The sequence below is a fragment of the Glarea lozoyensis genome, assembly GCF_000409485.1.
Source record: "Glarea lozoyensis ATCC 20868 chromosome Unknown GLAREA15, whole genome shotgun sequence".
Classification (NCBI taxonomy): domain Eukaryota; kingdom Fungi; phylum Ascomycota; class Leotiomycetes; order Helotiales; family Helotiaceae; genus Glarea; species Glarea lozoyensis.
In genome coordinates, this window is record NW_007360989.1 from 410,455 (window position 1) to 433,572 (window position 23,118).

At 46.4% G+C, this 23,118-nt stretch overlaps 6 protein-coding genes across 6 annotated transcripts; 2 read left to right on the forward strand and 4 right to left on the reverse strand.

The window, feature by feature from the left end:
• Positions 1 to 583: 583 nt before the first annotated feature.
• Positions 584 to 2,774, reverse strand: GLAREA_05960 (Amine oxidase catalytic; the record flags this gene model as incomplete). Its single annotated transcript, XM_008081374.1, has 3 exons — positions 584 to 1,603; positions 1,700 to 2,218; positions 2,307 to 2,774. The coding sequence occupies 3 exons, from the start codon at positions 2,772 to 2,774 to the stop codon at positions 584 to 586; spliced, it is 2,007 nt and encodes a 668-aa protein (XP_008079565.1).
• Positions 2,775 to 3,238: 464 nt separating this feature from the next.
• Positions 3,239 to 6,064, reverse strand: GLAREA_05961 (uncharacterized protein; the record flags this gene model as incomplete). Its single annotated transcript, XM_008081375.1, has 2 exons — positions 3,239 to 5,830; positions 5,885 to 6,064. The coding sequence occupies 2 exons, from the start codon at positions 6,062 to 6,064 to the stop codon at positions 3,239 to 3,241; spliced, it is 2,772 nt and encodes a 923-aa protein (XP_008079566.1).
• Positions 6,065 to 6,489: 425 nt separating this feature from the next.
• GLAREA_05962 (P-loop containing nucleoside triphosphate hydrolase) lies at positions 6,490 to 10,617 on the forward strand (the record flags this gene model as incomplete). Its single annotated transcript, XM_008081376.1, has 3 exons — positions 6,490 to 6,553; positions 6,607 to 9,704; positions 9,751 to 10,617. The coding sequence occupies 3 exons, from the start codon at positions 6,490 to 6,492 to the stop codon at positions 10,615 to 10,617; spliced, it is 4,029 nt and encodes a 1,342-aa protein (XP_008079567.1).
• Positions 10,618 to 11,369: 752 nt separating this feature from the next.
• Positions 11,370 to 13,043, reverse strand: GLAREA_05963 (Heme-dependent catalase-like protein; the record flags this gene model as incomplete). Its single annotated transcript, XM_008081377.1, has 5 exons — positions 11,370 to 11,431; positions 11,491 to 11,965; positions 12,015 to 12,527; positions 12,576 to 12,980; positions 13,032 to 13,043. 5 exons carry the CDS (start codon positions 13,041 to 13,043, stop codon positions 11,370 to 11,372), a joined length of 1,467 nt encoding a protein of 488 aa, XP_008079568.1.
• Positions 13,044 to 14,311: 1,268 nt separating this feature from the next.
• On the forward strand, positions 14,312 to 15,233 carry GLAREA_05964 (uncharacterized protein; the record flags this gene model as incomplete). Its single annotated transcript, XM_008081378.1, has 3 exons — positions 14,312 to 14,437; positions 14,525 to 14,926; positions 14,976 to 15,233. The coding sequence occupies 3 exons, from the start codon at positions 14,312 to 14,314 to the stop codon at positions 15,231 to 15,233; spliced, it is 786 nt and encodes a 261-aa protein (XP_008079569.1).
• Positions 15,234 to 19,414: 4,181 nt separating this feature from the next.
• Positions 19,415 to 21,783, reverse strand: GLAREA_05965 (uncharacterized protein; the record flags this gene model as incomplete). The annotated part of the gene is made up of 3 exons (XM_008081379.1): positions 19,415 to 21,599; positions 21,650 to 21,685; positions 21,737 to 21,783. The coding sequence occupies 3 exons, from the start codon at positions 21,781 to 21,783 to the stop codon at positions 19,415 to 19,417; spliced, it is 2,268 nt and encodes a 755-aa protein (XP_008079570.1).
• Positions 21,784 to 23,118: the final 1,335 nt, after the last annotated feature.

Genomic DNA, 23,118 nt, shown 5'->3' on the forward strand with positions numbered 1-23,118 from the left:
TGGAAATATGCTATTCTCGCGCGTTCTAGTTGATCTAGCTGGTATTGGTGTGAAAGTCGCAAAGTGATGAGACGTTTGCACGTTGATTTTATGTTGGAGTTGAGGAAGTAAGAAAGAAGAAAGACGAGATGGTTTTGACAAGAGAACCCCACGGCTACTCCGTCTCATTAGCTTCAATGTCATTTGGCTAACAGCCTAACAGTTCCACGAGCCCAGAAAGTCTAAACTCGTCACTTGGCAATCAAGCATTACTCTGTCAGCAAGTTATTATTCGTCCTTTTGTAGACTTTATAGGTGCCAATTGTGGCAAGCACGGCAATCTATGAGGTTTGGGAGTTTACATGACTGATGCCAATTGACCGCCAAGATCAGCGAAAACTCGAACTAAAATGACGTGTGCCATTGGTTCAAGTCATGACGCAGCACGAATTTGAATTCAATCTTCTATGTTATTATGACAATTTACAATCGAGCAATGTAAAGTCTAGAGCGGCCAACATATACGTAGGATCTGGTTGCAAAAAGGAAATATATCTCACGTGTTGAACCTCCAAGCGACCTCCCCCTCGAGTTTCGCCCCGATTCATAATTTCGAGTCTCGGCCAGAACCACGACTTTCTGCTCCCCCCAATACATTTTTTAACGATTTGTCTTCAATCAAGACACTTTGATTTCCCTTCTGAGTACTCTGCGGTACATCAAGCGCAGGGTTCTGTTCAAAGAATCCGCTCGGCTTCAAACTGACGGTCATCGTATCGCACGGCATTACCGGATAATCCTCAGTTCTAGGATTATGCGTCAGACTTATTGAGTGCCAAACGACAATATCCGTATCTTCTGTGTTGTCTTCCCGGGCTGTCCATGCTGCTAAGTCGCTTGTGAAGTCAGGGTGAGATTGGTAAGTGTAATCGCCTGCAGCATACAGTTCATCGTCCTTGTGAGCTGTCACCCAAAACGGGTGAAATGCATATTTTGCTCGCTTGCCGTGCCATGAATTTGGATGGGCGAGAAGCATTTGTTTCGAGGGGCTGTGGATTGCGTAAGCGACGGGTTTGCCGGAAGTTTTGTTGATGCTTGATGGATTAACTATCTTGTGAACACGATTAGGAGCAGAGTCCGAGTAACCTGACTTCGAGAGAAGTTGGCTTTTTGTAACATATCCAACGCCATACGGATTACTCTCATCCCAGGGCATAGCGACAGAATCTTCTTCAACGAAAGAGTTGTTGCTGCCGTCGATACACGGATCGATCCGGAGACTGAAAACGTGTTGATGGAAAGGTGCCATAACACCCTCATTCACATTCGTGCCAAAAGGGACTGTGACGCCGGGATCAATTGGTGCTGTCGAGAGAATACCAGTAGCTTGTATCTTGTAATGCAACCCAGCTGCTTGATCCAAATGCCACATGAAGATATACTCGTAGTTTCCAACAGTTATGATCGTTTGTAGGACCAAAACACGCGACCTGACAATAGAAACGGCTCCAGTTCGAGTGTTTGTGTGTTTCCATCCAATGCCATCATCAATCTCATGCATACATATGGCATTCGGCTTGTCAACTGGTTGTCCTTGAGAGTTTGAGACCACGAAGGAGAAATACTAGGTAGTTATTAGCCTAAGAACGAATACATGGGTATGAATTCGTGTCTTCTACGATGCAATGCAGAGATCAAAATTAGAATTCTGTCAACATACCTTGATCGAACCTAGACAATCGCATCCCAGCGCCAAATTATTTGCAGCCACCCCTGCACCAATATCTCCCACATCAAAAACGCTCTTCCTCGAATACGGCATCCTCGGATCACCATAGGGGACAAACATCTCACTCAAACTCAATCGATGAAACAGTTCCCTGCCGTCATAAGTCACATCGTGCAAGACCATTCCCTCTCTCCAATTAAAGCCTAGTCTGAATCTCCACTTTTGCCAACGAACGAGATAACCATCCACGCTGAATGAAACACCTTGAGGTTGGTGGACTGTGAGAGATTTGAGATCTGTTCGAGCTGGTCCCGATTGGAGCGCATGATGATATTCTCTAGCTGGGTGAGGGACATAAACTGAATCATGCTTGAGTTCTGAACCGGGTCCTGTCGGGAGGCGAATGATGTCAACAAGCTCTTTCGTCGTCATATCAAGTACTGGCGAGAAAGGTAGTGGCATGTCGTAATGGTTGGAGCCAGGGTGTTCTCCTTCAGCGAAGAGGTAGCACTTTCGTCTGTTAGTGACTGTCGGAAGCTTTGGGAGACGGATGTCGACGATTTCTGAACGCTTCTGAATGAAATGAAATTTTACGTACCTGTACATAACGTGGATGATGATCTTCAGAATCCCTTCCGTACGGCCAGGTATCACAAACAACCTTTAAATGATCCGGAAGCTGATACTTTTTGATTGCTTCAATCACCTGAGGGTGCTTCAGGCAAGCGTCTCTCATTTCCAAGATCTCATCTACATCCGCTTGTCCATGGAAATGGGATTCTAAAAGTTTGATCTGCTCAACAGAATTCTCTGATAAATTGATCGTCACAAGAAACATATCCGAAGTACCGCGGTGATAGTACAGGGCTGAGGCGAGACGTGGTAAGTGGGATGTTGAACCTCCATTTCTCTCAGCTATAAGGTATTTTCTCAGAAGGTGCTTCGGTGGTTCGTTGATGGATATGACTTTGAAGTGTAGGGATTTGCCTGGTGATTTCTCCTTAATCGACGAGGAGATGTGGGTAATTTCCGCTGCTGACAATGGATCCAGTGGATGTGATGACATCTTGTGGATCCAACGCTTTTATGGAAGTGGCGCTGATATATGAATTTGAAGCAGATCTAGCAGCGTCAAAGTTTAGCAACAGTATCTAGAAAGCTAGGTATAAATTTGTCGACCTACTAGCGTAGGTCTTGTGGCAGTCGACAATCAAGGAGCAGAAGATCAATCGCTCGGCGTACTGTTGATTACACCTGTACACCGTTTGGACAAACCCGAGGAGGTCAGAGGATTTCGTGATTGCGTTTCTACATCCACATCATATACTTCATGCCACAGAGATTGATGTAGTGATATGGTTTGTCAAGCTATAAAAAAATGGGAAAGATAAGGCAATCACGTGCTGGTGATACTCGTTATGTCCCAGAGGTATCCCCACCTTTGAAGAGAACTGGAGAATTATGAGGAAATACGGGTGTATAGAAAGCTAGATGCTACTGACTAATTGTAAAGCTTTGTAACTCGCTAAATCAAATCACAATCCGCTCAAAGGTATATTTGCCGACCTTCTGACTCTTCAAGTGCCCAATGTCTCTAGCCGTTCGTGCCTGAATCTCTCCTCCGGCACCAACCCTTTGACGTGAAATTTGCTGTTCTGCTTTTAGACCGACAGGTAAAATCATCTGCTCTGGATCAATCAACTTCAATGTGACAGGTTTGCGTTTCTTGTTTGCGGAGGGTTCGTGATGAGGTTGCTCTTTCAGAGCCATTTGAACCGCATTTCCGTACCGCACCATTTCAGATGTTATACCTTTCAAGTATGTTCCTTCCTCGATGGACTCTAATGCAGCACTAACTTCAAGCTTAAGGGCTGAAATCAAATCTTCTGCATCTGAACTGCCGTCTCCACGCACCAACATCGCATCACCAGCCAACCATCCACCAGCCCCAATAGCATCGATACAATTTCCCAGTAACGTCGATATGAGTATGATCGCATTATCTGGAACTTCGGCAGCATCTGTCGCCTCATCTTGAGGATCAGTATCAAGATACTTGGCAGTCCAACCTCCCTTTTGCAGATCGAACCTGAGCAAGTAGATCAGACAAACAATTTCCCGGCTCGACAGTCTGGTTTGGAGAGCATTCACGATAGAGTTTGTCGGACAAGCATATAGTTTAGAAAGCGACAAACTTAAAGCTTGACCTCTGACCCCAGATCCTGCTTCGAGGTGGTATTCTGCAAGATTCAGAAATTCCTCAGCTTCTGCCCCGAGTTCTTCTATCTCAGCATCCATGTCTTCATCGTCATCAGGAGCACCTTCTCCGTTGGTGAGCAAACTTGGCCGGGCATCGTTTTTCTCCCCTAACAGCTCAAAGCTCTCAATTAAGATTCGAACAACTTCGACCAATCCAATGGCATCCAGATGATTGTGCCTAACGAGGCCAAATAACAAATCCATATCCGGATTGATATCATATACGGCAGAGACGAGATCGCTCGCGTCGATCTCGCAATCAAAGAGCGCAGAATCACCTTGAAACGCTGCGCGAATGTTTGAGATAGTCATATGGCCACTCTGAATGAGCCAGAGAAATGTTGTTGGAGCGTAAAAGGACACGGAAAGTCGAGGTTCTCCCCCGTTCGCTGAGTGATTCCACTGAAATATTTTTCTCAAGGAGTACAAAATCCAGCGTCGATCAATGGCAATAATTGCCCGTTTGGACAATTCTTGCGAGAACTTCTTATCAGATCCAAGTATAGGTCTCACTCCCTTCTCCGCCATTATTTTGTCAAATTGCTCCACGTCGCCAGCAGACACAGCTGCTTCGAGTTTCCGAACACTCTTGATAGACGGCCCATCGGCGTTTACAGTCCCAGGGAAATGACCGGTTATTGTGACGGAGTCCAAAATTTTTGCATTCAACTTTTTTTCTGTGTCGCGTTTCTGCCCAGGCATTGCACAACCCAGCGAGTCAATCAGTAGTCCTGTGGCGCTGGATCCACCTTTACGATCCTTGTTCCCTTCAATCTGGACTGCGACAATATTGTTGCCAACGAGTGCTAGAGCAATGCTAAGCTTGGGAAAGTAGCTTGCGAGGTAAGACTTTCCTAAGGGGACATTTTCGCCCTCAGAATCCGTTTCGCGCTTACGCTTAAGCGTCTCCTTCTCGTTGAGAATGGCCAAGTCGACTGTCGACAATAGGGATTGATACTTGGGATTATAAACATTCAATTTGGCCTGAGAAGAAACCATAATAGATGTGCTTGACAGTCGGAGGAACGAATTAGAATCGTGAACATTCATGTTTGATTGCACCCTCGCTCCTAGTTCAGTCAGCGTGAAGGTGGTCAACTTACTCTCGTACAGTTGGTGCAGAGTGCCACCAAGTGCGTGGAGAGCGAAGTGCGCTGTTTTTTCAGAGCGATGAGCACTGCCTGCGGGTAGTTGTGCCGAGAGCAAGACATGTACCGAGTGTTTCGAGCCCATCGCCTGGCCTAATGATATACGTGGAAATGCGACGATATGAATCCACCTAACGAAGGAAGACCCCGGCGAATCCTGTCGTGATACAAGCACAAGAACATCTGGATTATAGCCATCCTCAGAAACTTCCTGGGGAAAAGCTGTAGATATTTTCTGACTCTCCTTGAATATCCCTTGAGCTACAGAGTAGGAGCTAGTCAAAGCCGCAAACTCGACAACCCGTTGACCGCCCAACTCGTCGATGGTTCCCTCTAATGCGGACGCAGGCGAGGTCCATCTTTCTTCGAGAGTGTCGCCATCCAGACATTCAATATCGCCGCTTTTTCTAACTACTATAAGTTCTTTGAGACCCGTTGATGCATCTGTCCCATGGTGGGGCGTGGTAATACCGTTGAAAACAATTGGATTTCCAGCGCCTGTGACGATGCGCGATGCGCTGGAAGAGGTTGTTCCTGTCGATACATCATTGTCGTCCTTGAATACAGTAATTCTAGCGTCGGTCCCACTAGTAGATGCGTACGTTCGTCGACTGATTCTGCTTTTCGACAGCCGACTGCGAAACGAGGTTGGACTGCAGGAAAAGGACGACTGCGGAGGGAGAGCATAGGAGGTGATGAGCCTGGTTGAGGATATCTGGCTAATGTTAGTGGACTTGAAGAGTTGCAGCATCCGGATATAGGGTCATACATCGTAAATGTTAAGACCTTCACCATCAATTCCAACGACTAGTTCCGATCTTTTTCTCTTTTTTGAGCCAGGTGCCCCGCCAAACACTTCTCCAATAACATAACCTCCATGGTCATGATCAAGAGGTTTCGGCAGTGTCGCTACGACATAAGGTCTCTGCAAAGAGAATTTGGACGGCATTGGATCCTTTGCCGCCGAGTTGCCTGGAGGTATTGCGATTGACTTCGAATTCGTGCAACTCAGCGGTCTAAACTTTTCCATCGCGTATCGTCAAATATTTTTTGGGACAGGGATCAGAGCACGCCACGCTAACTACGGTGGCCGAAAAAGTTAAAGTGCTAATCGCGGTCGACGCGACTCCCATACATCATCGAAACTCCTAGTCGCGACTTTTCTGCCCATTAATTATATCATAATCACGCTGCCACCTGGAACGTCCGTCTGCACATACAAGGTTGAATTAAAATCTTTCGAACTGCTCTGATCGCTCTGGATTTTGATTTACAAAAAAAATGAAGTTGTTCCACATTGCATTTCAGGACGCGTGAACTTCGAGTACTTGAACTTGCATATTTTCAGCGATTCGAATGGCAGCTTTAGCGACAATGACACTAGGGGAGATGAACGAAGACCGCAAGAAAGTGTTTCCCTTGTTTAAAAAGGCCTCAAGTTCGTACTAAAAACCCCTTTCCTGCTCTGAATTGGCATTCTAACCCCTCCAGAACCGCAACGGTCGCACGCATTAGAGAACCCACCCGCCCCCGGGACTCATCTACTCCATTCTTCCAACGATGGCACCACGACTAATCATTCTGTTGAAAAGACGCATCTTGATGCTGTAATTGGCAAGAAACCGCACGCGGCGGTGCCTGGTACGAACGGGAGCCCTGCTCAAGTAGACCTGCTAGAGGTGGATATCAACCAAGTCCGGAGGAAAAGGAGAAAGACTGCCTCTCCTGAAGTACAAGGTCCTCTAGCAAATAGTGTACATGAGGTTATTGGACAGAATGGTGACCAGACGAAGAAAGAGAAAGCGAGCCGGAAATCAAAGGTCAAGAAATCGTCAATCACGTCTTTAGTCCAGGAACCGGGGAAAGATGTTCAGATGCCAACCGCAATTTCAATCGAATTGACGGGGCCTAAACCTCAACAAGAACTATTGAACAAAGAGCGCAGGAGCCTTCGAGAAACTTCGCCTACAGCTCACTCAAACCCTACCGATTCGAACCAGAACAGCACATCCGAAAACCCACAACTTATGAAGAACCAGTCTACCGAGACGTCCAATTCTCACGACAATATAAATGGCAGCTCCGTTGCACGGGAAAGCAAAACGGGTAGCACTGGCAATGCGAGTAACAAGCTAAAGAAGATGCTGCAATGGAATCCGAGCACTGGAACGATTGGATCACCCCCCCAAAAATGTATCCCGCCTGAAAGCAAGAACAAGAAAACGAAAAAGGCTCGCAAATCGAGAATGGTCACAGTATTTTACGGCGGAGAGCACTTTCTTACGGCGCACCTTGGTGTAAGAATAAACAATATTCTAAATGCAAGGCCTACCACTATCGAAGATTCAACGCCGAATGACGCGGTCCCGAAAGAGCCTGAGAAGAAACCTGTCAATCAATCGAAGCCCCTTCATCCACTTTTTGGGGGGAAAAGGCAGGCGAAACTCGAAGACAAGATTGAAGAGCCGGACGCGCGGTCAAACCCCGTTCTCTCCAACCCCAAGAGGGCAAAACCTGCGGGACGGACAGGGATGGCTTCCTTCGATCGATCTAAGAGCCCCCCTAAAAAATCAACTTTTGCTTCGTTTGGCGGTTCTAACGGCATTTTAAAATTTCCTGGTGCCGTAGAACCTGCGTGGCCGTGGAAAGGAATGCAACATGTTCGTGGTATTGACCATGAAATTCAGCATGTGCAGAGTACAGGAAGAATGATCCATGCTTCAGCACCAACCGAGAAAAAGTCGAAGTATCAAGCTGTGAGCGTTCCGGATAAGGAACAAATAGTATCTGTGTTGTCCGAAAATTTGAATGTTAAGGCAGTGGCAAGAACCATTGCAGAAACCAACCCAGATGAGTTTCCGACAATTCCACGTTGCCTTCGAATACCATCCAAACACTACGAGGGGGGCAGCAGTTTGCAACGGAGGGTGAGGAAGGAACTTCGGGCTCCGCTAGAAACGCACGACACCATGAATGGTATATCTCCGTCTGAAGATGGTAGCAAGACGACCTCGACCCGCACACGAGTCCATCCAGCAATTGCGAATGTCTACGGTACAATTCAATCGAGGCTTTCCGCCTTTGACCAGGGAAAATGTGAAACACAAGCATGGATACAGAAATATGCTCCAAGATGTGCTTCAGAGGTTCTTCAGCACAGTAAGGAGCCTGTAATGCTGAGAAATTGGCTACAAACTCTTATTGTCCAGTCTGTTGATACTGGCGCCGTTGGTGGTCCAACACGGGCTCATGGGCTTGCGAAAGGAGAACACGTAGGCAAGAGGAAGAGGAAGCCCAAAAAGCAGGACGATTTTATCGTCTCCAGCGATGAAGAAGATAATGACCTAGATGAAATAACCGACCCAGAGGACGACTTCGAAAACCTTGGTCGAGCGACGTCAGTCAGGAAAACCGTGATTCGAAATGGCGATGCGGCTGCTATGGAATCGAAAGATCCCACCCGGTTAACAAATGCGGTTGTTTTGAGTGGCCCACATGGCTGTGGGAAGACTGCTACAGTCTATGCTATAGCGAGGGAGCTCGGCTTTGAAGTATTTGAGATTAACCCTGGTAGCAAACGGAGTGGAAAGGATATTCTAGAGAAGGTTGGTGATATGACACGGAATCATCAAGTGCAACAACCACACAAGGCTGGTCTAGTCGACGAAGACAATCTTCGTGATGATCAGGCGTTGGCAAACGACCTCGAAAGCGGCCGACAAGGGACTATGGACTCCTTCTTCAAAGTAAAGCCAGTGTCACAAACTAAAACGATACCATCGAAGCGCACCACAATCTCTAAGAAAGTAGACGTCGCCTCTACCAACAACTCATCAAAGCCATCTTCAAAGCAGCAAAAGCAATCCCTGATCTTGATCGAGGAAGCAGACATTATTTTCGACGAAGATAAGCTATTCTGGCAGACTATCATATCGATTCTGGCCCAGTCCAAGCGGCCGATAATCATAACTTGCAACGATGAGAATGCCATACCTTTTAATGGTCTTACTCTACACGGCATCTTTCGCTTCCAGGCACCGTCTGTAGACCTAGCGATTGATTACCTGTTGGTTGTGGCTGCATGTGAAGGCCATGCTCTAAAACGTCAAGCCGTTGCTGCTCTTTACCGGAGTCGAAAGTTTGATCTTCGCGCTTCTATAATGGACTTGAACTTTTGGTGTCAATTCGCCGTCGGGGATGTCAAAAGTGGCCTGGACTGGTTTTATCCTCGTTGGCCCATTGGTGAGGATATTGATTCCAAAGGTGAAAAGATCCGTGTTGTTAGCGAAGATACATACCACGCGGGCATGGGAAGCTTCAGTCAAGATAATCTTGAAAGTCACTGCCACTATCTAGATGTCGAGGAGGAAATCCTTCATGAGGCCTGGGATACTTGGAGCTTTGATGTCGGTGATTGGCACAAGACGATAGACATAGAGAAGTGGGGGTCAAATATGCGAACTCTGTGCCGCAGCGAAGGCCATAATGGAGCCTCCGACTACTCAACATTGAAGATGTACCAGGACTTCACGGAAATGATGAGCGTGGCCGATATCTGTTCCGACGTCGCTTTCGCATCAGACAATCAGGTAAGATCAGCAGCCAATTAAAAAAACCATTGCTAATGATGATAAGGTTCTCATGGATGTCGAGCTACCAAAGTTGACGTCAAAGGCACAGGAAGACTTTATCCAGGCATATCCCATCATGGATGTTTCTCCAAGGGTCGAGTTCAGCTCGTTGCCGAAAGACATCTCGCTGTGGATGAAATGCAGAGCCAGGAAATATCTTCAGGAGGACAGTCATGTCAAATTCGGATTCGAGATCCCGCCCGAATTGAATCTTCCAAGCGAAGGTCGTTTGACTGAAATCATTCACAAACAGATTTCAGATCCAGATCGAAACCTTTCCCGAACCGATTTTGGGTTGGCATTCGATCCAATCTCTGAGCCAGAGAACTCTTCTTCGTTATCCGGTCGACTTGACGCATCGGCATTCGATCGCAACTTTGCTATAATCACTCTTGATCTTGCGCCATATACCCGGTCGATCGTGGCGAACGACAATCATCTTCAACAGGATCGTATACGATTGAGCAACCTTCTTAGCGAAGGTGGAAGAAAAAGCAAAAAAATGCGAACAACTCGCGCTGCAATGTCAGCACTTGAAGGTGGATTCAGAAGTACAACTCGAAAGGATCGATATTTTGGACCTGGTTTAAATTCTATCTTTGTCATGAAAACTGGGATGCCAAGTTGGACTGAAGCTGCGGAAACTGAAATGATTAGAGAACAGGCAATCTTGAAACCGAGCAACTCACGCTCTGGTAGTGAAAGCAGCACCGAAGGACAAGGTGCTAAGCAGGAAAACTCCGAGATGGAAACTACGAACATCAAGCGCAAGCCGAAGAGGAAGCTTGTGAAGAAACAAGCAATTATTGATCACAGCTGTAATGATCAAGACGAATTAGCTGGAAACAATACCTTAAATAGTGGATTGTAATCATTGGAAGGCGTTCATTGGCAGATAGGAGGGGGATATTTGCTTGGGAAGGGAGCTTGGCGTACATTCGGGGCTTTCATTTGCATTCCAGGCGCTCCATTGGAAGAGTAAAAATTTATATATTGGCCGGGCATGGCGGCGTTGCATCTAGACGTAGATTTACGATAGTACGAATTGCATAAGACGGGATTATAGTAGCAGCGCTTACAGCTACTTCAATTACTTAGTTCAACTTCGCGGTTGCTTTGTATTTGCCTGACGGAAGATGAGCATCCTGTGAGACTATAATCAACCCTCTGACAGTGTGGAATACTCCTTTGTGTCAGTGTTCGCGTGTTCGCCGTGGATAAGAAAAGCTTGACTGATAAGTGATGGTGGAAACATCGCATTTAGTTACTAAATACTCGCGCGATGGTTTCCAGAATTTCAGATGAGGCGTTTCAATCATAGGTATAAAACTAGTACTCTAAGCGCAGAGACTAGTTCATAACTTCATAGCAATAGGTCGGCTCTTCCTGCAATGGATTATTGCATGAGGGTAAATCTTTCAACCGATTCGGTTAATGACTATACTCTCACTTGTCTCACTCCATTCTTCTTCGCTTTGTTATAGAATTCCTGTCATGGTGTATTACATTAAGTCTAAATTAGTATGAGATGCTGTCTTCTATTACCGGGCTGTAATTCTATACTTCAACCCACACGCCTTACATCCAAGTTCTCACTTCACAAACATCAACGCTTTTACAACTTCAAACCCCCATAGCAGCCTCAATCTGTTTAGCCATATCTTCATCAACCTTTGCCCAAACCGCTATTCACACAGTTAGCACGAACCCATTCGATCCAAAAAAGAAAGAGTACGAAACTCACCAACAGCCTCCTTCCTCACCCCCTCCTCCGCCATCCTCAAATGCCCAGCCACATTCCCCACAAACGCCTCCCTCTGTCCCGTCCTCCCAAAAACCTCCCACATCCCCCTCGCCTGCACAAAGTCCACCTCCTTAACCTCCGTCGTATACGCCGCCACCCGTCCACTCCACTCCTCGTGCGGCGTATCCGCTCTCCCAACCTTCACCGGCCGGAAACTAGTCCTCACATAATTAGGATCCGCGCCGTAGTTACCACCGAAATTCGCGAAGCCGTCGCGTTGGTAGGGGGAATAAACGGGCGAGTGCGCGTGGTTTGGCGGGAGGAGCTGGTAATTTACGCCGAGTCGGTAGCGCGCCGCGTCGGGGTAGGAGAACATTCGCGCTTGTAGCATGGGGTCGGCTGAGGGGGCGATGCCGGGGACCATGGTTGAGGGGGAGAAGGCGGCTTGTTCGATGTCGGAGAAGTAGTTTGATGGCTGTGTGGTGTTAGGCTCGCTTGAGTCGGGTGGAGATAGGGGGGCTTACGTTGCGGTTTAGTTCGAGCTTGCCGAAGGGGATGAGGGGGAAGTCGGCGTGTGGCCAGACTTTGGTCATGTCGAAGATGTTCCAGCGGTAGGTTTCTGCTTGGGAGGGGGTCATGACTTGGAGGTAGGCTGTCCAGGTTGGGAAATCGCCTTTTGAGATGGATTCGAAGAGGTCTTGGGTATTGTGGTCTGGATTCTCGCCGGCCATCTTGGTTGCTTCTTCAGCTTTGAAGTTCTGGATTCCTTGATCTGTTTTGAGATGGATCTTGACATAGTGAAAGTTGCCGTCGGTAGTAGTAAACTTGTATGTGTGTCCAGAAAAGGCGTCAGTGTGACGGAGAGACTTAGGTGTTCCGCGGTCTGAAAATAGATGCATTAACTCATGAGTTCCTTCTTGATTGTTATTGTGGAAATCCCAGAACATTGTGCTGTCTGTCAGATTTGTTTGCGGGTGACGCTTGTGGGAGCGGTTAAGCGAAGGGAACTTGATCGGGTCGCGGATGAAGAAGATTGGCTGTTCTTATTAGATTCTCCTAACTTGTACCGAATGAAGGAGACTCACAGTGTTATTGAATACCCAATCTTGATTTCCTTCCTCTGTGTAGAACTTGATGCCCCATCCTCGTGGATCGCGAGCTGTATCTGCGCTTCCCTTCTCTGGACCGACGGTTGAGATTCTCACTACTACCTCTGTCTTCTTACCGACACCATTGAGAAACTTGGCCGATGTTATGGATGAGATGTCGTGAGTTACAGTGAAAGTGCCAAAGGCACCAGCTGCCTTGGCGTGGACGACTCGTTCCGGAATTCTTTCCCTTGCAAAATGCGCAAGTGTCTCAATAAGTTGTGTATCTTGAAGAAGGACAAGACCACCTCCACTACTACGGTTAAGTCGAACGACTGTAGCAGGATCGCCAATTGGACCTCCCTCTGCGAGAGTGTAGGTTGGTGTTGCGGTTGAGTTAAGCTATACTTAAATCAGCGCGATCTTCAATGTTTTGGAAATGCTTGAACTCACTTGGGAAGTCATTTTGCGGGATGCGATTAAATGATTGGATAGCCAAGGTCTGACAAGTGAAGTCTGCAGAGAAGAAAACCATTATCTCCCGTCAACTCTTATATAACCTCTTTCGAGAATGGTTATGGGCCAGGTCGATAAAGCACCCAACTGCGACATTTTTCCGTGGCCTGATATACAAACGCGCTGTAGTAACCCGTTATCCTGCATTTGGTACGTGGTTAGTAAGTTGTGATCGACGATCTTCCCTGGACCCCTATATTCTAGAAAACTTACGATACTGCGTCAACAGCAGAAATCCCAGACACGGACGCATACAAGCGCACTCTATTATTATTCCCAGGAATGATTCCAGACGGAAAATTGCCATCCATGCCGTCATAAATAATCAAAGGATCTTTTACCGCCAGCTTTCATCATGAGAACCGGGTCTTTCCCACCCACACATTGCATTGACGTCTGTTCTATGCTTAGACGAAAGAATATCCTGCGCGTGTACTCTTCCATCGGTTCTTTTCGGCTTCGTCTAACTCCTTAATCGGGAACTCCCCCTTAAAATAAACTCGCCAATCACAAGCGACAACGCATCTCAGTAAGCGACGTGCAGCAACAACACCAAACCATAAAGGGGAGTATAACCAACCAATTATAGGGGTGATAAAAAGTTTTGGCTGAATGTGTAGTCTGTTTTATCCAATCATGGAAAGAACCCCAGCTCGGTCCCCCTGGGCGCGTGAGAATTGCGAATAACGAGAAATTTCCGCACTCTGTCTCACCTCGCTACAGGCCCAAGGAGACATTCGTGAAATGTTAGAAATGGCGTCAATGACGTCGATTTTGCATAGTAGGGCGTTCACGCACGTGGAAGGCCTGGCGGTCAGAGAAAAGAAACCGAAATCTCCCTTCAACACTTACGGGTAGATCCCGAGAATTCCAGAAGAGGGCTCCGAAAGTCTAGAACGTCGTGACGATTTGCTGCTCATTGCTGGCGGTAGAAACGCAGGTTTGACGTGATTAGAAGGAATCACATCCACTGATGAACGGAACCATCGATGCGTTGCCTCGGGTTGGGAATGGTTATTGTGCTCAGTTATTGCCAAGACAGAACACAACTCTCATACATAAGGAAGGGACATGAAGTATGGCGAACATCTGTCTTGTAGCATCCACATTCCATCTAGGACTTTGCATTTACCCCTTGGCACCACTTGGCGGCTTTACCAACACATTCAAATTCACAATTATCTGTACAAGTCATTTATACCCACCTCTATCGTACGATGACTTTAGCGCACGCTGCTTTGTCAGATTCAAGCTGTGGCTCAGGATTTAAGTCCGTATTCACAGAGCCGTATATTATGGGGGACAAAATAGCGGATAATACGCTGGATAGTTTAGCGTTGCTGGTACGTCCCGTGTTATGCACCTCATTGGCGGCCAAAAAACGGTCGGTATGCGCGTTATGAATCTCAGAATCTGACATTTAAACAAAGGGATCCTCGAAACTATTTCTCTCTTCCATCGACTCTTGGGACTTCTCTACAACACCACAAGAAGAAAAGTCAAGTTCAGATTCAACCTCAAATATGCAGAACCAGAATCAACAACCAATGCACCCTGACATCTGGTCATGGAGTAATAAGCAACCAAAAGAGCTGCTCTACGCTAACTTGGACATCGACACTTCTGCTTTCGAATTTCCAATTCTCGACAACACATACGCTTCATTTCCCGACAGCGACTCTTGGTCTGCGACATCCTCACCGATTTCTTCATCATCACAAGTCCCCAAGTCAATTCCAAAAGACACATATCCGATGTCTTTCTCATTTCGGGGAGGCTCAAATACTCAACCCATCCACAAACTAAAGGCTACGAAAGGAGAAAGACTCGAGGTAAGACTTCTAGCTCATTATTTATACAACATAACTCTAACTTTCCCAGAAACGTCGCGAGAAGAACCGCACATCTCAAAGACGCTATCGAGAGAGAAAAGAAAAGTACATTCAAGATCTCGAGAACCAGTGCAAAAGGCTTCAGGAAAGAAATGAGTCTCTGTGTGCCCGTCTCATCAGCGTTGGGGAGGCAATTCCAAGCGAAGAAATTGCCCAGGCATGTGAAGAAAAGACAGAGTGGCAGTGGCCAGAGTTGGGGGTAGATTCGGGCCTCGATGGAGTCAGTGGAGAGATGCGATGCGACTAGACTAAGGAAGGATGAGAATGCTGGAAATTCTAACGGGTTGAAGTGGCGTTTCGGGACGACTTTTGTGCAATTAAGATTGTGGCGTTTGGTGATACGACTAGCGAATAACTCGCGCAAGCTGGATAACGAGATAAAATACAATAATTTAATGAAAACCTTCAAACCCTTTAAATTACGCTTCTTTCCGGGCCGTCTTTGGAAGGAAACAAAGTTTCAGAGACCAATGCTTGAGCGGCCAAGATTGTGACACGGTTAGGCTCTGCATCCCATCAGGGGTGCCCTTGGATTTCTGGGGACACCTCGTATTCATCTGATGATCGACTGGAAGATCAACTTGTACTTTGGCTTCGACAGAAGCCCTACATCCTTCCTGTTAGGCGAAATGAACAGAATTGTCCTGGATACCATACCATTGGATTGGTTCTCAGTTTCAAGGAGATCAATCACACTCTGTGAAGCAAAGCCAGTTCAATAATAGTGGAAAAGGAGCTCAAGCGATCCATTTTGGATTCGACACGAGCTTCCCTAAATATCATTGAGGCTTAGAGGTATATGAAGCTGGGTATAGGATTGACCTTCTGCTTTCATGCGTTTGGCGGTTTGTTCCGTGTTGAACAGTGCCTCAAACGCACTTTCAAGTGATAATCCGTCAAAGAAGGAGACACTAAACGGCTGAATAATATCAAGGGTGTCCCGCGTGTACCCCTCAACCCCTGATTCCCGCCATGTGGGATCTGTACAATTAGGGTTCTCTGACATGAAGGAACGGGGAATAATAGGGCAACGAAAAGCTTCTCGTTGCCATTGGTAGTATGTAAGCAGAAATCATGTATGTCAGCAACGACAAACCTCTGGCACTCCAGTCTGACCGACAGAAACGCGGAGAAATGAAGATCGAAGAAGATAAGATGTGTGCAGATCTGATAGGGCAACGCTGCTCTAGTGTTGAAAATATACGAAATCCCAGTCCTCCAATTTAAGATGCGAATCTCAATATATGGAAAGTGGAGTCGAGTATACATAATTTGAAGATGCAAAAGAAGTTCTCACCGTCAAAACGACGAGTCACGAGACCAACTAGATGTTTCCTCGACGAATAATGTGCAACACAATAAAGTGTACCAAGAGCTTATTCATCTATGCATAAAGCTTATTTGCTTGCCAGTGATTAAATGATGTCTTGCGTGAGACTTCACATTTTATGCAACATCGTAACAGGTCAACAAATTTAGGCGAGCTTTCGCTGACCGTCGCCGCGCCCCACTCGAATTCGCCGCAAAACGCCAAATTCGCCGTGAAAAGAATGCAGAGCACAACGATGAATAGGTTTTGAACAGATCAATGAGCTCTTGCGTGGATCGAAATGCACAAAATGCAGGAAAACATGGATAATGGAATCTCCAAGAAATCACTTCCAACCGTAGAGATGCTTGTGTGGATAGGCATACCGACGGTGATCTGTCTATCCCCATTTTTTTCTGCTTCGACAAGAAACAGATCTCGCTCTCCTGAGTTGATCAACACATGATGGTGTGATTTATGTATAGTCATTGCAGATTCAACCGTGAGAATGGGGGTGTCTCAATGATGACTGCCGCTTGGCTCGATTTTCGTTGAGCTTCAATGAGATGTAAAGAATGATGATAGCTTTGCCACACGTGCTGAACCCGCATCTTCCCGGGGTATGTATTCAACCCCCAAACTCTCGAGTGTTAGACGGCTCACTCCAGGGCCTGGGCACTGGGCATATTGACTGAATGCATCCTCGAGGAGTCGCGAAGAAGCTCGGTGATCGCAACGCAGAGTTCTGCATTCGCCATGATGGACACGCCTTAAGATAGGTCTCTCTCCTGTTAAAAACGGAACAAACAAGATTGAACAGAAAGACGCGCATGTATCCAAAAGAAATAAGCTAATGCCCCGTGCATGACACAATTTGATATGCGTTCGCTGCTGAGTTGCTAGTGCCGTAGATCGCAAATGCAACCTCATCAACCAGTGAAAGCAGTCCCCTGATACTTTTCACCACTTGGTGGCAGTAAGAAGGCTGAGACGACAAAAAATGAGAATACTGATTGACGACACGATACGAAACTCCAACGAGAATAGCTTCGAATGAAGGTGATACTTGCACAAGACAGAGAGAATGAGGTTTCTTCTTCCCACTCGAGAGGTACGCAGCAGGTTCCGGGCATACGAGAAATTGATCCAGCATTGATCGTATGCTTCCAGCTTATTCTTCTCTCGAAAGAGGGGATTCTCGGTCCTCCAGAATTGCAACTTGAACGAAAGTGTTGCGCCGTGTCTCTCAAAACCAACAAGCTCACGATCCTTTTGTCTCGTACGACTTCGAGGAACAGTTTGACTCGCCGATAGAATAAGCATTCTAGCTTACTAGATACCGGAAATATAAGGTTGTTGGAATCATATCTGCCGCGGACCTTTATCGTTCGCTGTGTCTTTGCTGCCGAGACGTGCTTTGTGGATTCTAGTCTCCGGAACAGATTGGCATAACATTAGCATCAGCGCAATATTTGGAGTGGATCTCATGCTGTGAGCTTGAAGGGCCTGGCCAGTACCATTCAGAAATCGAGTTCGTTGGGATTGATAGCGATTGAGAGTTCTTTATCTCGTCACGGCGCCAGCAACATGATGCTTTGGTGTAGGGCCTATGATAATATAGAGATAGCATTTTGAGCGGCCAAGAGCCGGGTAAGGTTGGCTGGTGCGCTGTTGGGAGGAAGATGATTTGAAATGCAAAGTATGATAGCGTCAGATTCTTCTACTACGCTTAGGTGCTCTTTCCGTATGCGCTTCGCTCCAGTTAGGTCTCTGTCTCTTCATTTGGGCGCAGGCTAACGTCGTGTGGCAGCACTTCGTTTAGGAGCCAACAGCCACCATTTTCGGGTTCGATCAAATAGCTATGATTCTGTTATTCCATAGTCTGTTCCATCAGTAGCGAGAGACGAGTTCATTCGATATGGTTTCCGGGCTGCGAAACACGGTTCGTTCTTTGGCCAACATCTGACGTCGTGTCACATTGCCATGTCGTAGACGCAGTCACATACCGGTGACGCACATGAGCCTATAGCCATCGTAGCGTATGCTTTGATATGGCCGGATTTGCTTTTCCTGTCGTTCCGGACGCAGGTTTTGCGTGCTTCCATGTTCTCTGCACGACGGAGATAACATTCCCGTATCTTCCTCTTTACGGACCGCGAGGTATCGCGCCCGCCTACGGCCAGGACTAGCATTTGCCAAGTTGTTGAGATTTAAGGATAGTAACGCTGATTCTAAACAACCCCGATGCCGGCTTGAGAGATGAGCATGCGTGAGAGATGCGCGATGTATCAGGTTGTCGTTAGAAATTGCGCCGTCGGTCGTCGGTCGGCAAGTACGGCACGGTCGGGAATAAAGATGAGATATTAGAAAGTTATGGCTAAAAATCTTACAGAATAGTCTCTCTGCTGATTTGATGTATATGTTCCTGCAACCGCTCCCGTGGTCGAGATGTGAAGTTGCGGTGCAGTCAATATGACGAATTCCAAGGGATGAGAAAAACTGCAAGCAAAACTAGAAATGTTCAGTTGATAAGTACGTATCCTTAGGTGTGATCGGTCGATCGAATGACAAAGATAAGATGCCGAGCAACAAGAGGCCAATAAAATTCAAATTCGAGTCGACCGGTAACGGTTTGGGAGTCCTATACACATTCTCGCTTCGATGGTTGATGTCGAGCGTCATGTCGTGAAACCAGGGCCACTACCGGCAGCGTCAGTGCATCTCGAACTTTTCACATCTGCAGGAATTGACATGTACTCTTGCTTATAATGATTGAAGTTTAACTTACGGTCGTTTTACACTTCTGTGAAATCCATTACAGCATCGTTGCTCTTGATTACCTAGATACATGGTATGCTCGGCATGGTTGATTTGAAGATTAGTGAACATCGGTTAAATATAAGCTAGTCCTGATTGAGCTCCATAGGGCTGAAGCAACAGAACATTATTTAGATTGAGGAAAATTGTTAATAATCGGCCTAAAATCTGCTTTACGAGCATTACGGTCTTGATTAAAACAACATGCTACATTCTTCGTCTCTCAGCAACTCTATAGCATCACTAGATCTTCGGCCGAAGTAAAACGCATCAAGGGTAATCTCCTTGTAATATTCTTCACTCTACATTCCAATATTACCCCTCTTACCACCTCTCTTACTCCTCTCAATATGACCTTTCAACACCCTCCTCGTCTGAGTCAAACTTCTCTTCTGCTTGTACTTCGCTTTCCCCAAAGTCATCAAGAAATTCTTCTTTCTAGCCTTCTCCTTGTTCGTCGTACTCTTGCCTTCAGCATCCTTCTTCGCCCGCCTCAAAGCCTGCGTACTCTTGTGTTCTCCTCGCTCTCCCTTGCCTTCTCGCGCTAAAGCAATCATCTCCTCCTTCGTCGACTTGCGCAGTTTAGAGAAACCTTCGATTTGGTCGGCAGTAAGAGCATCATCCGCGTGCCTATCAGCAATTTCTTTCAGACGTTGAGCCTGAGTTTTGTTCTTGCCCATTGCCTTGTTCATTGAAGCCTCAAGTCGGAGTTCTTGGAGTTTCGCAAGATCAGCCGGTGTCAAGATCTTCGTGGTTGCCAACTTTGAGATTTTGTTCTCTAGAACGGCATCTGCCTTTTCTTTTTCCTCCTCTGTTTCTGGTTGTTTTGCGGCGGTATCCAATTTGACCTTTTTGGAGGATGGCTGATCGTCATCGGAGTCACTAATGTTGATTTCATCATCACTATCGACAGCTATCCAACCGCCAGAATCGTCACTAGCATCTGACTCGGCGTCCCAATTATCCCAACCGGCTTGCTCTTCCGCCTCATCGTCTTCATTGTCTTCCTCATCTGTACCAAGTTCTGGGAGTCCCCTTTCAGCTCGTTTTCTTTTCCGTTCATCCGCCTTCCATTGCTCAAGTAGTTCGAGTCCTTCAATTCCCCCGGCATCTTCTTCACCGAACCTTCGCTCCTTGATAGAACCACTCTTGATCCCCATCGTAGCTGTCTTTCCTCGGTCTCTCTTCTTTAACATATCCGCTCCAACCTCCCGGTATAACGAGAGTAGACCCTTAGCAGCCATCATTGTGCCCTTGTCTTTACTCTTCCTGTACATAACAAGATCCTGTAATAATGTATCACTCATAGCAAGAGGCTGCCGAACGCAAATTTCTCGAATTGCATTTAACCCAGCTGAGGCTACTTCTGATGCGGAAGCCTCTGAAACGAATTCATTTGCAATCTTCTGCACAAGCGGCTCCAGAGCATCCGGAGGCACCAGGCTGTGTGTTGCTTGAGCGAGAGAAGCCAGGAAAGACGTAACTTGAGGCTGACGTGGAGTGAGGTATTTGATAAAGTATGAGTAAAGAGTGATGACGGTCAACTTGTGCAGACCTACTAGCCGTGACACTAATTGTAATACTATCAGCTTCTGATCGAGATTGAGCTTTGATTTCCCATTGTGAAGGTGTTTTGAAAAGAGCTGTTCGGCAAATCCCTGAGGATCATGGAGTAAATGTAGGGCGGAAAAGTTCAGAGGATGAGGTTGGTTCTTCTTCTTTTCGTTGCGTTTCACCTTCTTCACCGCGTCTTCTATAGTTCTTTTCGCTTTCTTGTTCTTTTTGTTGATACCGGCCTGATGCTTGAGCTTTCCAACATCAATAGCTTCGTCATCACTACTCTCGTCTTCGAGCTCCTCCCGCTCTTTATCTCCTCCTAGGAAGAATCGAACGCCACCTCCAATAACTTTTTCGTTATCCGCTAAGCTTGCTTCTTTCATAATTTCTACTGCTTTGGCATCGGTCCAAATCTGTCGTTTCCATAGCTCTCTTGTGATTTTGACCGCCCATATTCCCTTCGAAGATGTGCGATCAGAGGTAAGGAGATTAAATAACGCCGTCTGAATCGTGCGGTTCAGTCGGTGATTAATCGATTTCGCATTCGACGTTCGCAGGTCCGATAGAATTTTCTGAAACAGTAATGTTCGCAGCGTCTTGCTTGGTGTCGCAACAAGGATAGGAAAAAGCGCATTGAGAAGATTTGAGGAGTCGATTATTTCTTTCCGTCGCAATAAGACCAGACTACCCACAATCTTCTCCCGCAATTCGCTTTCCAATTCTGCATGATGTAGTGTGAGGATGGTCTTCAGATCTTCGGGAAACTCTGCTGTGTCTTCTGGAAAACAATCGGAGACGTGGGCTACAAAATCTATCAGGTTCGAAAAGGATATGATGCCGCTTGAACTCGCGGTATTGGGGGACGCCATAAATATGTCGCGTTGTGACTGGTACTGGCCATATTGATTTAGGAACTCTTCTGTATATGACCTGCGAAAATGGTGAGTATGCGATTTGCAGAGCTGTTGAGGGTATCTTACCTTGGGTCTCGACGAATTTTGTACTGCAAGTTAGGCCTGAAGTTCATTTGTCAGAAGAATTTATTGAATAGTCTCGAGGTAACCCACAGATCTGCATCAACCTTCTCCAGTGCGCCAACCCTTTTTCGTACCATTGTGACGTTTTGTGAGCTGGGAATTGAGCTTCTCCTCTTCCTTGAGCATGAGCGGCGGTTGTCCAGAAATATTTCCAAAAATTCCTATCGAGTTATCTTAGCGTGGAATTATTGGATCACCCCGCTATAAAGTGGATCTACGCCACATATCAGCCACATCTTAAACCCTGCAGGTGTTCCCAGGCTCGCCGAGGACAAAATAAGTGGCAGTCGTAAACTAATATTTCCTTAATTAATTTGACGAAATATCGTATATATAGTGGATTAACTTGAAACATTATCACTATTCCGTTAATTATTTTCAGCAAATAAGAATTTTCAACTCTATTCGAAGTCGACTAATTACTTAGTCTCAGGTTAGCGGGTAGGTGGCTGACACTTATTTTGTCCTCCGCGAGCCAGGATGTCCTCAACCGCATCGCATTTCCTAAAGATTTTATATTGGAATCTGTAGGTATGGATTGAGAGTTGCTCGAGTTTACGGTGTGCTTAATCCATTCTTCATCTCACTTTCCATCCATCTGTCGCCCATACACTTGATCAGAACTATCCAACCAAAAGGTCTTGTGCTTCCTCTAATACTCCCTCCCAGCAGAAGTCACAAACTTTTCCTGTGACTTCGTGGAAAGACTGAACTTCTGGGTATGGCCATATTCCGCATTGCTTGCCGTTGCTGTCGTGATATCGAGGGCAATATTGAGATAGTGTCCAGTACCTGCACCCACAATCCTTGTACGCTACCTGGATGTATTGACACATGGTTGGTATTGATGTGTTTGACAGTTCTTTTCGTTGTTGGCTGGTTTGTAGATGAGAGCTCCCATCTGAAGCAAACGTGAATTTGGGGAAACAGGCCATCTTGGATATTCAAAATGCTCCTTGTCCTTGATTCCCAAGTTCATTCGACATGATTCAACTAGCGGTACCCATTCCACCCTCCATGAGTCTTTGAGCCCATTATGGTGGATAGCCCCACAGGCTCCGAGCCGGAGTTTGATTCAAGAGGCACTTGCCTTGAACGAATTGAGAGTATCAACAAGCAAAGGTCAAATCGATTTGATCCTCACTTCCCACATGGTAGCGTTGCTTCCTAGGAATAAATTGTAAGATCAGCACTGTGTTGCACTGTCGTAATCACAACTCCCGTCGGGTTGGTCAAATCTGATACATTCAACATGGTTTATTAATGATTCGGATGCAGAGCTATTCCTATCAACATAATCTACGCTTTGTCAATCGTTTGGGTTGCTACTCAGCTATTCAAAGAGACAAAGTCTTGGAATCTCCCCTGGCCAAACTTATATCAGTAGATACCTGAAACTGGAGTGAACTTAC